Source organism: Arachis stenosperma, chromosome 3, assembly GCF_014773155.1.
Source record: "Arachis stenosperma cultivar V10309 chromosome 3, arast.V10309.gnm1.PFL2, whole genome shotgun sequence".
Lineage (NCBI taxonomy): Eukaryota > Viridiplantae > Streptophyta > Magnoliopsida > Fabales > Fabaceae > Arachis > Arachis stenosperma.
In genome coordinates this window covers 2,417,811-2,429,284 of record NC_080379.1, presented here as the reverse complement: position 1 = coordinate 2,429,284, position 11,474 = coordinate 2,417,811, and the positions used below count along the sequence as shown (strand labels likewise).

The 11,474-nt window shown below is 35.1% G+C and overlaps 3 protein-coding genes across 3 annotated transcripts; 2 read left to right on the top strand and 1 right to left on the bottom strand.

The window, feature by feature from the left end:
• The first annotated feature begins 313 nt into the window (after positions 1–313).
• LOC130968687 (inner membrane protein PPF-1, chloroplastic) lies at positions 314–5,003 on the top strand. The gene is made up of 11 exons (XM_057894086.1): positions 314–775; positions 1,396–1,506; positions 1,758–1,832; positions 1,964–2,024; positions 2,277–2,350; positions 2,457–2,561; positions 2,848–2,955; positions 3,039–3,142; positions 3,483–3,632; positions 3,731–3,854; positions 4,719–5,003. The coding sequence occupies exons 1-11, from the start codon at positions 443–445 to the stop codon at positions 4,815–4,817; spliced, it is 1,344 nt and encodes a 447-aa protein (XP_057750069.1). The 5' UTR covers positions 314–442; the 3' UTR covers positions 4,818–5,003.
• Positions 5,004–5,307: 304 nt separating this feature from the next.
• On the bottom strand, positions 5,308–6,409 carry LOC130968686 (CLAVATA3/ESR (CLE)-related protein 46). Its single transcript, XM_057894085.1, has 3 exons — positions 6,202–6,409; positions 6,039–6,097; positions 5,308–5,949 (listed from the first exon to the last, which is right to left on the bottom strand). Exons 1-3 carry the CDS (start codon positions 6,311–6,313, stop codon positions 5,869–5,871), a joined length of 252 nt encoding a protein of 83 aa, XP_057750068.1. The 5' UTR covers positions 6,314–6,409; the 3' UTR covers positions 5,308–5,868.
• A 3,109-nt stretch (positions 6,410–9,518) lies between these two features.
• Positions 9,519–10,586, top strand: LOC130969740 (osmotin-like protein). Its single transcript, XM_057895603.1, has one exon. It carries the CDS (start codon positions 9,554–9,556, stop codon positions 10,319–10,321), a length of 768 nt encoding a protein of 255 aa, XP_057751586.1. The 5' UTR covers positions 9,519–9,553; the 3' UTR covers positions 10,322–10,586.
• Positions 10,587–11,474: the final 888 nt, after the last annotated feature.

Here is an 11,474-nt window from a genome sequence, read left to right as displayed (position 1 = left end):
TGTATTTAACGAGTCTTGAGCAAATATATGAACATATTTCAACAAACATTATACTGATACCTTTTCAATAAAAATATTATATAAAAATATTAAAAACTTAAAATTTAAATTCGTAGGAAAATCTAAGGAAAACTACCATTAGTTGACGTATCTACCAACCCTTAATGATAGTACGTGTCATTCACTGGCTGGCCCAATTACAAAAAGAAAATCAATCACTACCCATTGCGATTTCTGCTGATCTGCTGGTGCGTATTTCATTTCGCATTTTCGCTCGCAATAAAGAATAAAATAATTATTATTTATTTTTTTTAAAAATACGGATAATTGGGAAATATTCTTTCATCTCAATATTTCTCTTCATCTCAAATCGGAGTCTATCATGAGAAGCTGAGAAAGTAGTGTCTCTCAGAAGCTCAAAGCTTCTCATCAATAATCCTCCATGGCTAAGACACTCATCTCCTCTCCCTCCTTCATCGGAACTCCACTCCCCTCCCTCCACCGCCACCGCTTCCTCCACCGCCCTGCCAGACTCAAAGTCAACTTCAGCCTCCACCAGATTCCACCAATCCACTCCCTCACCCACTCTTTCCACTTCGATGAAGTCGTCGCCAGAGCCGAAGGCCTTCTCTACACGCTCGCCGACGCTGCTGTCGCCACCGCCGACTCTGCTGCCACCGCCACCGGGACTTCCACCGATGCCGCCGCCGACACCGTGCAGAAGAACGGAGGCTGGTTCGGATTCATCTCCGAAGCCATGGAGTTTGTTCTCAAGGTAATATAATAATGTTCACTACTCTGTTAGAAAGAAAGTTGGTTAGTTAGTTAGTTAGTTATTCAGTTAGAGTTGGTTAAGAATCAGAGCTGAGTTAATTATTCAGTTAGAGTTGATTAAGTGTTTATTAGTATGCCTGTTATGCTTGTTTAGTGTTTAATGTAACTTTTCAGCTTCGAATTTGATTGGAAATTTTAAAGATTATGTAGGACTATTTACCGATTAATATTGACTATTCTATATCCGATTCCAAAGCTTGGTCACTCTATGACGATCCTTGAACCTTGGTTTTATGCTATATGGAAAGTGTTGCTGTGTTGGGAAGCTATACTTGGAGTTCAAAAGAGGAGTGCTCCTGCGCTCTGTAGTGGCTCCTTGTTCGCCAATTGCACAATGCGCTTGGTCCTCTGTGGTTTTGTTACACGGTTGAAATGTAAGAGGAGATTTTTTAAGGGAGGAGTAGAGCTCAAACCAAGTGATGAATGGAAGCACATTTGTTCCATGTTATTTCTTCGTATCTTTCTGTCGAGTGAAAATTTCTTTGGACTTAGCAGCTTATAATTGGAAATTTACGTGTTTATTATTGTTCCAGATTTCATGCTATCATTTTTAAATTTCAGGTGTTAAAGGATGGTCTTTCTGCTGTGCATGTACCTTATGCATATGGATTTGCTATCATATTGCTCACAGTTGTGGTTAAGGCTGCTACACTTCCCTTGACAAAGCAACAGGTTGGGCAAGTTATAACAGTCTATAGTGGTTATTGAATGCAAATTTTTGAAACCATTCAATTATGTGATTTCCCTAAAGGAAACTAAAATAGTATAACAGTTTGCTTCCTTCATGCTGAAGTAATTGTAATATTTTGTTATTCAAGGATAGACTAAGATACTTATTATTCAAAACATTATAAACAAACTATGAATGAATTTGAGCTTTCAGTTATATAAAATCAATTGTTGATTTTATTTGATATTATTAGGTTGAATCAACACTCGCTATGCAAAATCTTCAACCAAAAATTAAGGCCATTCAAGAAAGATATGCCGGCAATCAGGTGAGGGATGTTTTTGGTTCTTACTTATTAATCATCTGAGATGATCCGGTAAATGTTGCTTTATTTTACCTTAAAATCACAATGTCACGGTTTTTCTAAACGATTTCCTTTTTTGTTTTTCTTCTTTTAAGGAAAGAATACAACTTGAGACATCAAGGCTATATAGGCAGGCTGGGGTTAACCCATTGGCAGGTGCTTTTTGTCTTCCTCTTGCTTCTCTTTTTCTTGGTTCTGATGGTATGGTGCCTTGACATATGAAATGAATAGTACTTACCTTATCATGAATCAGTTGCACCACCATATGATGGCCAAATATTCAAATAATATAATTTTAAAAGAGAGATAGTTATACTGACAACAATGTTTTCACATGGTTCATAAATTTTCTATTTGCATACTGACATACAGTTCTTGCTTCAATTGCAATTTCACCATCTTGTGTAGGTTGTTTACCAACATTGGCTACAATTCCAGTATGGATTGGTCTTTACCAAGCTTTATCAAATGTTGCAAATGAGGTAATTAATGTTATAAACCTTTGTAAATTGAGTAGAAAATTTGATAGACAAATTATCCACATAACATGTGATTTTTGCTAATTATGGAAAATCCTTTGACTTGAAGGGATTGTTAACAGAAGGTTTCTTTTGGATCCCATCTCTTGGAGGTCCTACTACCATAGCTGCTAGACAAAGTGGAGCTGGAATTTCTTGGCTTTTCCCTTTTGTGGTAAGAAATCTATCTTGCACTTCAAAGGTGAAATGATAGCTTACATTTGTTTATTTTTTTTGACATTATGGTTTGACAGTGGCACACATTTCAGTCCTTACAGCCATTGTAGTCCTAGTTGGATATGACTGTAATACATGGTTTGATAAAAGCTATTGTAGTAATTTGGAATTCATCATGTTTTTGGGTATTCCGCGTTCTCCACATCATGTGCCAAGGATCATATCTTTTACATCCATTTGTTCCATTTTTTTTCTTCCTATCATAATAAACATTTGTTGAACAGGATGGTCATCCACCATTGGGTTGGCACGATACTGCAGCATATCTTGTTTTACCTATTCTTCTTGTTGTTTCTCAATACGTCTCCATGGAAGTCATGAAGCCACCTCAGGTAAACATATCAAATATCCGTCATTTTTTTTTATTTTTTGTTTTTTGGTTTGCAATGCATGCCTAGATGACTTCTTTTGACAGACGAATGATCCTACCCAAAAGAATACACTTCTTATTTTCAAGTTTCTTCCACTCATGATTGGTTACTTCTCTCTCTCTGTTCCATCCGGGCTAACAATTTACTGGTTAGTTTCTCACAAATATATGTTTGGAATTCTTTTTAGTTAATAATGTTAATTTTTCACGTATTTGCCATAAGTTAAACATTTTTTAGCTGTTATATAGCAAGGAAGGCAACTGCATCATTTTTCTATGCAAGTCCAACTTGGTTAAAAGTCATAATCGTAATATGCCTGCTACAATTCTTCTTTCTGTAGGGAATAATATATTCATCAAGTAAATGCTTTATCATGATCAGTTTGTGGCTTATATTTTTAGATGGTTCTGAGTTATGACAACATTTTTGTTGCACTAAGACAGAATAAAATTTTTTCATTACTGGTTCATTTTCTAATTCTTTATTAGGTTTACAAACAATGTCCTGAGCACAGCTCAACAAGTATGGTTGCGCAAATTAGGAGGTGCAAAACCTGTTGTAGATGAAAATGCTGGTGGAATTATCACAGCAGGACGTGCTAAAAGATCAGCTTCCCAGCCAGCTAAAGCTGGTGAAAGGTCAGAACCCCTCTCTCTCTCTCTCTCTCTCTGTACAAGATGCAGCTTAAGTGTTTACTCCTATTGGAATTTTCTTGTGACGAGATCATACTTTGCAGATTTAGGCAGCTAAAAGAAGAGGACAAAAAGAAAAAGTCAAGCAAGGCACTACCAGTGGAAGAAGTTCAACCTTTGGCATCTACTACTGATTCTGATGATGGCTCAGATGAAGAGAGTAACAAGGTAAACATTCAACATTCAGTTTCTTGGTCACAAATTCATGCAGTTAAGTTATCTTTTGGAGAGGAACAAATGAAATAAAAGTAAAAATATCATATTGATATGATTTTTACAGAAACCTTCATAATAAGCTGACTGGTATTATACACAAGAATTTAATTTTGATGCACTGTCAGTGTAAAGTAATTTTGCACGTGCATCTAATTACGTAATGTCACATTAGTAAAAACAACTACTTTTTACATTGATTGCTTGAAATGTCATCCAAAAGAACGGATATGATTGCATGACTGTGTAAAATGTTTTACATTGTCAGTGCATCAAAATTAAACTCTATACACAAAACAACGCGATCCTTAATTTCACTCGTGTCTAAGATGAAATGAAGAATGTCGGTGTCAGTGTCTTGCTTTACAACTAACAAAGGACCATGATGTTTACATCATAGACTTTAGCAAAAGTGTTGTTACTTCCAGGTGAATTGAGGCAGTCCTTGTTCTATGACATAGATAGTTATTAGGTGTAGCATGATGTAAATGAAGGGTTTGTCGGCCAAATCTTTGTAAAGTCCTTCATCTTCCTCCCCCTTTTCCCATAATTTTGCATTTTTTTATTGTATATTTTTTCCCTCAAACTCCGCCTATGTTACACTTGCGGTACATAGCCGGTCCCAAGCCCGGATAAAGGAGGAGGGTTGTGTTAGGTCTTCGGCAACCAACATAAAAATATAGCCGAACCCCCATGATATTTTTTCCCTCACTGCCATAACTATTAATCCTGCTTTGGTTATAATCCATACGTGTTGATTGGAACCTTCATTTGTACTCATTTACTAAAATTATTCAATCCCATGATGCGTTTATGTAGGGTTCAGAAGCTGCACAAGAAGAAGCATATGCTTCTACACTTGGCAAAGATTCTAGGGAAAGAAGAAGCAAGCGCTCGAAACGGAAGCGGGCTGTATAAAAGGACCACATAAGGTTGTTTGTAGCTTATAGTTAGTCTTGTATATTCAATAGATTGCATTGCACCATTTTTGGATTGGCCATTCAATTGAATATGTAATTTTAATCCTGCAAAATATCTGTTTTGTTTAAGTGATGTTTCACATTTTAGCTAACGCAAATGTAGCTAGCCTTTTGAGAATTTGAATATTATCTTGCAGACAAAAACCTTATTGTTGGAAACGTGGGAGCTTCAAAACTAATACGATGGGGCATGGGCTACTTTAACAGCATTTCTCAGTGGACAAAATATTTGTGGCTTGCTTTTCTTGTACTGATCGTTTACATATCACTTTATTACCATAATATACCATCCTTCCTATGGTGATTGAGTGATAAGTCTAACGCAAATGTAGCTAGCCTTTTGAGAATTTGAATATTATCTTGCAGACAAAAACCTTATTGTTGGAAACGTGGGAGCTTCAAAACTAATACGATGGGGCATGGGCTACTTTAACAGCATTTCTCAGTGGACAAAATATTTGTGGCTTGCTTTTCTTGTACTGATCGTTTACATATCACTTTATTACCATAATATACCATCCTTCCTATGGTGATTGAGTGATAAGTATCCGATGGGTACAAGAAAAATAGTCTTATTGGTACTCATCGTCCCATCAAATAAAATGTATTGAGCAGAATGCGTTTTCTATTTGCAGCTCTTCTTATTTGAAGGATGACCGTATTTTATTATAAATTTAACATGAAACTGATTGTATAGTTTAGAACTAGTGGACGAAAAGAGTGCTGCAGATAGAAAGATCAGAGCTATAAAATCAGGTAGAATAGCTTAAGTCCAATCCCTACTAGTAGTGCCTGGTACGATGGTGCTAATGGCACTGCCTATTTCCCAACATACACTAGTGGATATTTTACAGGCACAATGTTCCTAAAAGAAATTTCCAGTGTACATAAATGTTTTGATCCCCACTTAGTCGAAACTCGGAAGTAAGAGCGAGCATTGATGTCTCTACTGAAAACTGATTCCAAAGGAGTGGCTCCAATTTCCATCTCTATGGTTTAGTCTGTGGGAGGTGATTCCCTACTGGGTTAGGCCCTGATGGGTGCTTTCTGCGAGTCCTCTTTTCTTCACCCTGTGATATTTTTAACATGATTGTTGAGTAAAACGCCAGGTGTAAAATTATAACATGAAAATTAGTGATTAATGATTTTAGTTACTAACCCATGAAGTTATATGTTCACTACGTGGGATAGTCTGTAGGGTTTTTAGCTTGAACTGAACTGTGTGAGTATAAGCAAAGATCAATGTGATTAGGGGAAAAAAATATATAAACTTACTTTGAGCAAAATAATTGAGACCAATTTGCTTTGAGAATGTGAAATACCTGGCTGAATATCCTGAGCATTAGCAGTAACATGATTCAGTGCAGAATCTGAAAGCATCATGAGGAGTGTAAAGAGAATAAGGACAGCGATTTGTCTTCTCATCTTTGGCATGCTTCTCCTTCAAGCTATTGAATCTGAGTTTATGAATACAAGGTTTTCCCTGTTAATGGGGTTGCAGTTACCTGCTACATTTATTGTTATATATAATGATGACCGAACTTGAATTTTTATGTGAGAATGTTTGTTACAACATGTCTTGGAATCCTATGCCATTGCCAACTTCATTCTAACTATCCTTATCATTATGGAATTGACTTCTTATTTGCTATCATTTCATTGTTATCATTGCTTTCATAATTTTACCATTGACAAAGTAGCTGCTATTATTTTTCCTCGAGTGTTTTCCCAATCTATGACCATCCTGAACCTATTTATTAATTGATCATTAAAGGACTTCCTCTGACACTTTTTCTCCCCCATAACCGAAGATTCCATGTTTCCAACATATAGCATGATTGCTTAAATTTAAAATTTTAAATCAAATCACCGAAAGACTCTAATTCTGAACAAAACAAACGTGCCAAAATGCGTGTCTTCTAATTAAACGATCAACTACGCGGCTCGTAAAACTTAAGGAACACCATCAAATTCATTGATCCTGTTGATTGTTGGATATCTTAGCATTGTATATTTGCTATTAATAAACCAATTTATGCTTTTAACTTATGTTAGACTTTAGAGGAGGCAGAGCAGCTAGTGGGGATTGGGGAACAATTATTACTTGGTTTGACTTACAATGACAAAGCTGAAACTAAGGAGAGCTTCTTAATTTAAAAAAAAAAAACTCAGGAGATATTCTCCAATACTCTTCAATTAATAACTCTTTTCCTATGCATAATAATAATAATAATAATAATAATAATAATGATGATGATGATGATGATGATGATGATGATGATGAATAGGAAAAAAAAAACAAATAATTTGATTGGTGATAAAATAATCAAGTTTATTTTTAATAGTAGTGTCTTTTTGGGTCAAATGAAAATAATCAAGCTGTTTTTGCGCAATCCAAAAACATAACCAAGTAAAGATTTAAGAAGTTGCGCTACTCAATTCATTGGGCATAGAGAAGCCCCATAAAAACAACGCTAACAAATCACTTCATTCACTTGTATATGAGCCAAAATAAACCATGGATTATAAGGAAAAAACCCGATCTAGTTTCTTGCCCAGATACCAAAAATATTGATTTCGCCTTCACCAGAAATTAACTTAAGAGTCTTAGATACAAGAACTTGTTTTTTTTTTAATGAAGATCATCATAATTGTTTTAGATGGTCCAATTCAAGATTTAGTACACCAAATATTTTAAGAGTGTTTTTTTATTTTGGTGATATATGAGAATAAAATGTGATCAATTCTGGTTTTGTTAGTCCTGAAAGTTTTGTTAACATGTCCAAATTAAAAATTGGCCGACATGGACCTCGTAAACAGAGCTTCTTACCTCTTCCCCTCTTGGAATACTTAGCCAACGTTTTTGTCGTGGCCAATCACTTTCTATTTTCTATGTACTAAATAAGATTAGTAGGCTAATTTTTTTGGATATGCAAATTTTGTGTGTGTTGTGCATAGGTGTGGAGGTGGGTGGTGCTAGACATGAATGTGGGATAATTTTTTTTGAACTATAAAGTGAAGAAATCGGACTGTGCGATTTCTTTGTTAAAAAAATTTTGAACACAAATCGGATGGTTCGATTTGTGAGAGAGGAAAAATCGGATGGTCCGATTTGTACTTTTAAATTTTTTTATTTTGAAAATAAAAATCGGATGGTCCGGTTTCAATATTAATTTTTTTTTAATTGTTTAAAATACAAATCAGACGGTTCGATTTGTGTAATGTAATTTTTTTAAATTTTTTAAACACAAATCGGATGGTTCGATTTGCTCTTGACACCACAACTGCGTAAAACACCCATACATTCCATAACTCTATCCTACATCATTTTTCCTTCCATATCTAAATTAAAAAGTGAGATTAGTACCGTGGTAAATACATTTATTAGTTATCAAATTATAGCAAATAATTATTAAAATGTGAAAATAATATAAGCTTGGTAATATAGAAAATGCCATAAAATGGAAAGTCTATGAAAAATATTCACATATAAAATTTTTTAACCTAAAACAATTACAAACTAATTTTCCAACTCTGCACTTAAATTATAAGGTCAACTTGAATAATTGGATCAGATATAAGTAAATCAGTCATATTATCTAATAATTTCTATCTATCAAATTCACGTAAATTCGATTGTATTCGAATTTTCATCGTTAACTATATTATGATTGTTGAAGGGTGGAGGGATGCCCTCTGTTTCGGCTGATGACGACTGACGAGTCTTGTCTGTGGGTTTTGACAGCCTTTGCAGAAGTTGCTTCAAACGGCAAATATTAATGTGCACAGAGAAAGCCATTCACTACAAGTTTAGAATATTGTTCAATTAAATTAAATTAATAAAAAAGTACTTTCAAGGTGAGGATAGATAAATACAATAGGAATAAACAAATATATTCAAGAGAGGATTAATATTGCTCAATTATCAAGCACACAGACAACAAGAGTAAGAAAACACAACTTGTCAATGCCAACTCCCAGAAAAATTAGTGATAATCAAGTGAGAATGCGAGTGTGAGTGACCGAGTGCTATTTTCAATTACAATAATGTAAAGAAGATAATAATTTAAAATTATATATTTATTATATTTAATATTGTATATTTATTTTAAAAACAATTTATATAGAATAATACAATTTATAGATTAATTTAGGCTAATTTTTAATTTCTTGCAAACATCTCTTAAAATATATTTTTTGTCTTTTAAAGTTTGACAAAAATTTTAAAAATATCCTTAAATTTTATTTTGTTTCAATTTTGTCCCAAAAGTTTTTGATTTGCATCAAATATATCCTTAACGACTAAATTTTCAAAACATTTAAGACCAATCTAACAATAATACATAAAAATTATACTTGATTTGCTTGTGTTGATAGTTGTTCTTATAAAATTGTTGTTGAATTAATCTTAAAATTTTTGAAAAATTAGCCTTCACAAATATATTTGATACAAATTAAAATTTTTTAGAATAAAATTAAAACAAAATAAAACTTAAAAATATTTTTAAAACTTTTGTCAAACTTTAAAAAAAATATACTTTACCCTCTCATTTATTAAAGCTTCAAATTTTATAACATTGCACTTTGTGCCTATAAATACCTTCACCCAAACACACCACAAACACCATTCTCTGCTTTGTCTTCCTTACAACCACAAACAAACAAAAAGCAGCAATGGCTCCTTCTTCTTCTTCTTCAACTCATTACTCACTTCTCATAATAATGCTTTCCACCACCTTCCTCCTTACACCCGCCAACTCCCTCATCCTCACTCTAGTCAACAACTGCAACTACACCGTCTGGCCCGCCATCCAACCTAATTCCGGCCACCCCGTCCTCGCAGCCGGCGGCGGCTTCCCCCTCCACCACTTCACCCACACTTCCATCCCCTTCCCGGACACCCACTGGTCCGGCCGCGTCTGGGCCCGCACCGGCTGCACCTCCTACCCCGGTAACCGCCTCACCTGCGCCACCGGCGACTGCTCCGGCCGCCTTCAGTGCAACGGCGCCGGAGGGTCCGCTCCCGCCACCTTAGCCCAGTTCGAGGTCCACCACGGCGCCGGCGACTACTCGTCATACGGCGTGAGCGTGGTGGACGGTTTCAACGTCCCTTTCACCATCACGCCTCACGAGGGAAAAGGCGTTTGCCCCGTCGTAGGTTGTCGGAGCGATCTGGTTGCGACGTGTCCCGTGACGTTGCAACACCGTGTGCCTTCTGGTCATGGCCCCGTGGTTGCTTGCAAGAGTGGGTGCGAGGCTTTTCACACGGACGAGTTGTGTTGCCGGAACCATTTCAACAACCCTCAAACTTGCAAGCCTTCGGTGTATTCCACCTTCTTCAAGCACGCGTGCCCTCAAGCTTTTACCTTCGCACACGACACACCTTCTCTCATGCATCAGTGTTCTTCTCCGCGTGAACTCAAGGTCATCTTCTGTCATTAGAATATTGTGTCTTTTTAAGTGTATTTCATTTTCAAGTTTAGTGCTTTGTTTAGGGTGTGAAGTGTGAACAATGTTTGAGTAAAAAATGCTATGTATGGAGTTTGTGCCTGAGCTTCATGTGATGAACTGATGAAGGGTACAGTGGTTACTATTTCTAGTACTTTCTGTCAAATTTACTGCTTAGACTCCAGTTTCAAACGGACCAATGCTTTTTTCATTGTTTGGCTCTTGTATCGAGAATTCGAAATATTTTGAATTTCAAAAATATTATGTCCATGATTTTTATTATTTTTTTAACACTTAAATAATATTTCAAATTAGTTTTTCTTTATAAGAGAACGTTCAAAAACTAAAATGTTTAGAATGAAAAATCAAGTGCAGTCAATTTTACGTGAAGTTTGAAAACTCAGGTGCAGTCAATTTTACGTTAAGTTTGATAGTAGAGAATCGTTAAATATTTTGATTGATTTAACTAAATTTTTATTTAACGATTTTTAACTATTAATTTGATATGAAATTGATCGCATTTAAATTTTTATTAATTTTTAATTAAAAATAGAAAATACTACGTGGACATAAAATTGCATTATTAATTGCTGCATGCAGCACTGCTGAGTGCTGAGACTGTCACGTGTTTGCTCATTTGGCTTTCTCCGCTTTTGATGTAAAAATTCAAAGAAAATTATAATTCTAGTAACTTTTTTGAAAAGGACAAAAGGTTAATTGCTGTTTACTAATACAAGTGGCAAATGGCAATTTTTTTTCCTTATCTTCTTCTAAAGATAAAAAGAAAAGAGAGTTCAAAGTAGTAATGTCCTAGCAGGATAATGAGTGAGACCTACCTCCACCGTTTGATGAAACGATGAAAAGTAATAAGCTATATGGATGAATCCAGTGGTGTTATGTTATCTTCTTTTCGGGGAAATGAAAAGTCACAATAATCTTACACATAATGCAATGTGTCCAATTTAGGTGTCTTCTAATACTCGTGTCTTGAGTTGGCAAAACTACCAATTATAATAAGAAAACGCTTTCTTAACAAGATTGAACTGAGTTACAATCTGAAGTGCACAATAAATTCTAGTGGAACCTTTCACTTTGATGTAGAAGCTGTCAGAATATATTTTGAAATATTAGAGATTAAAATATCATT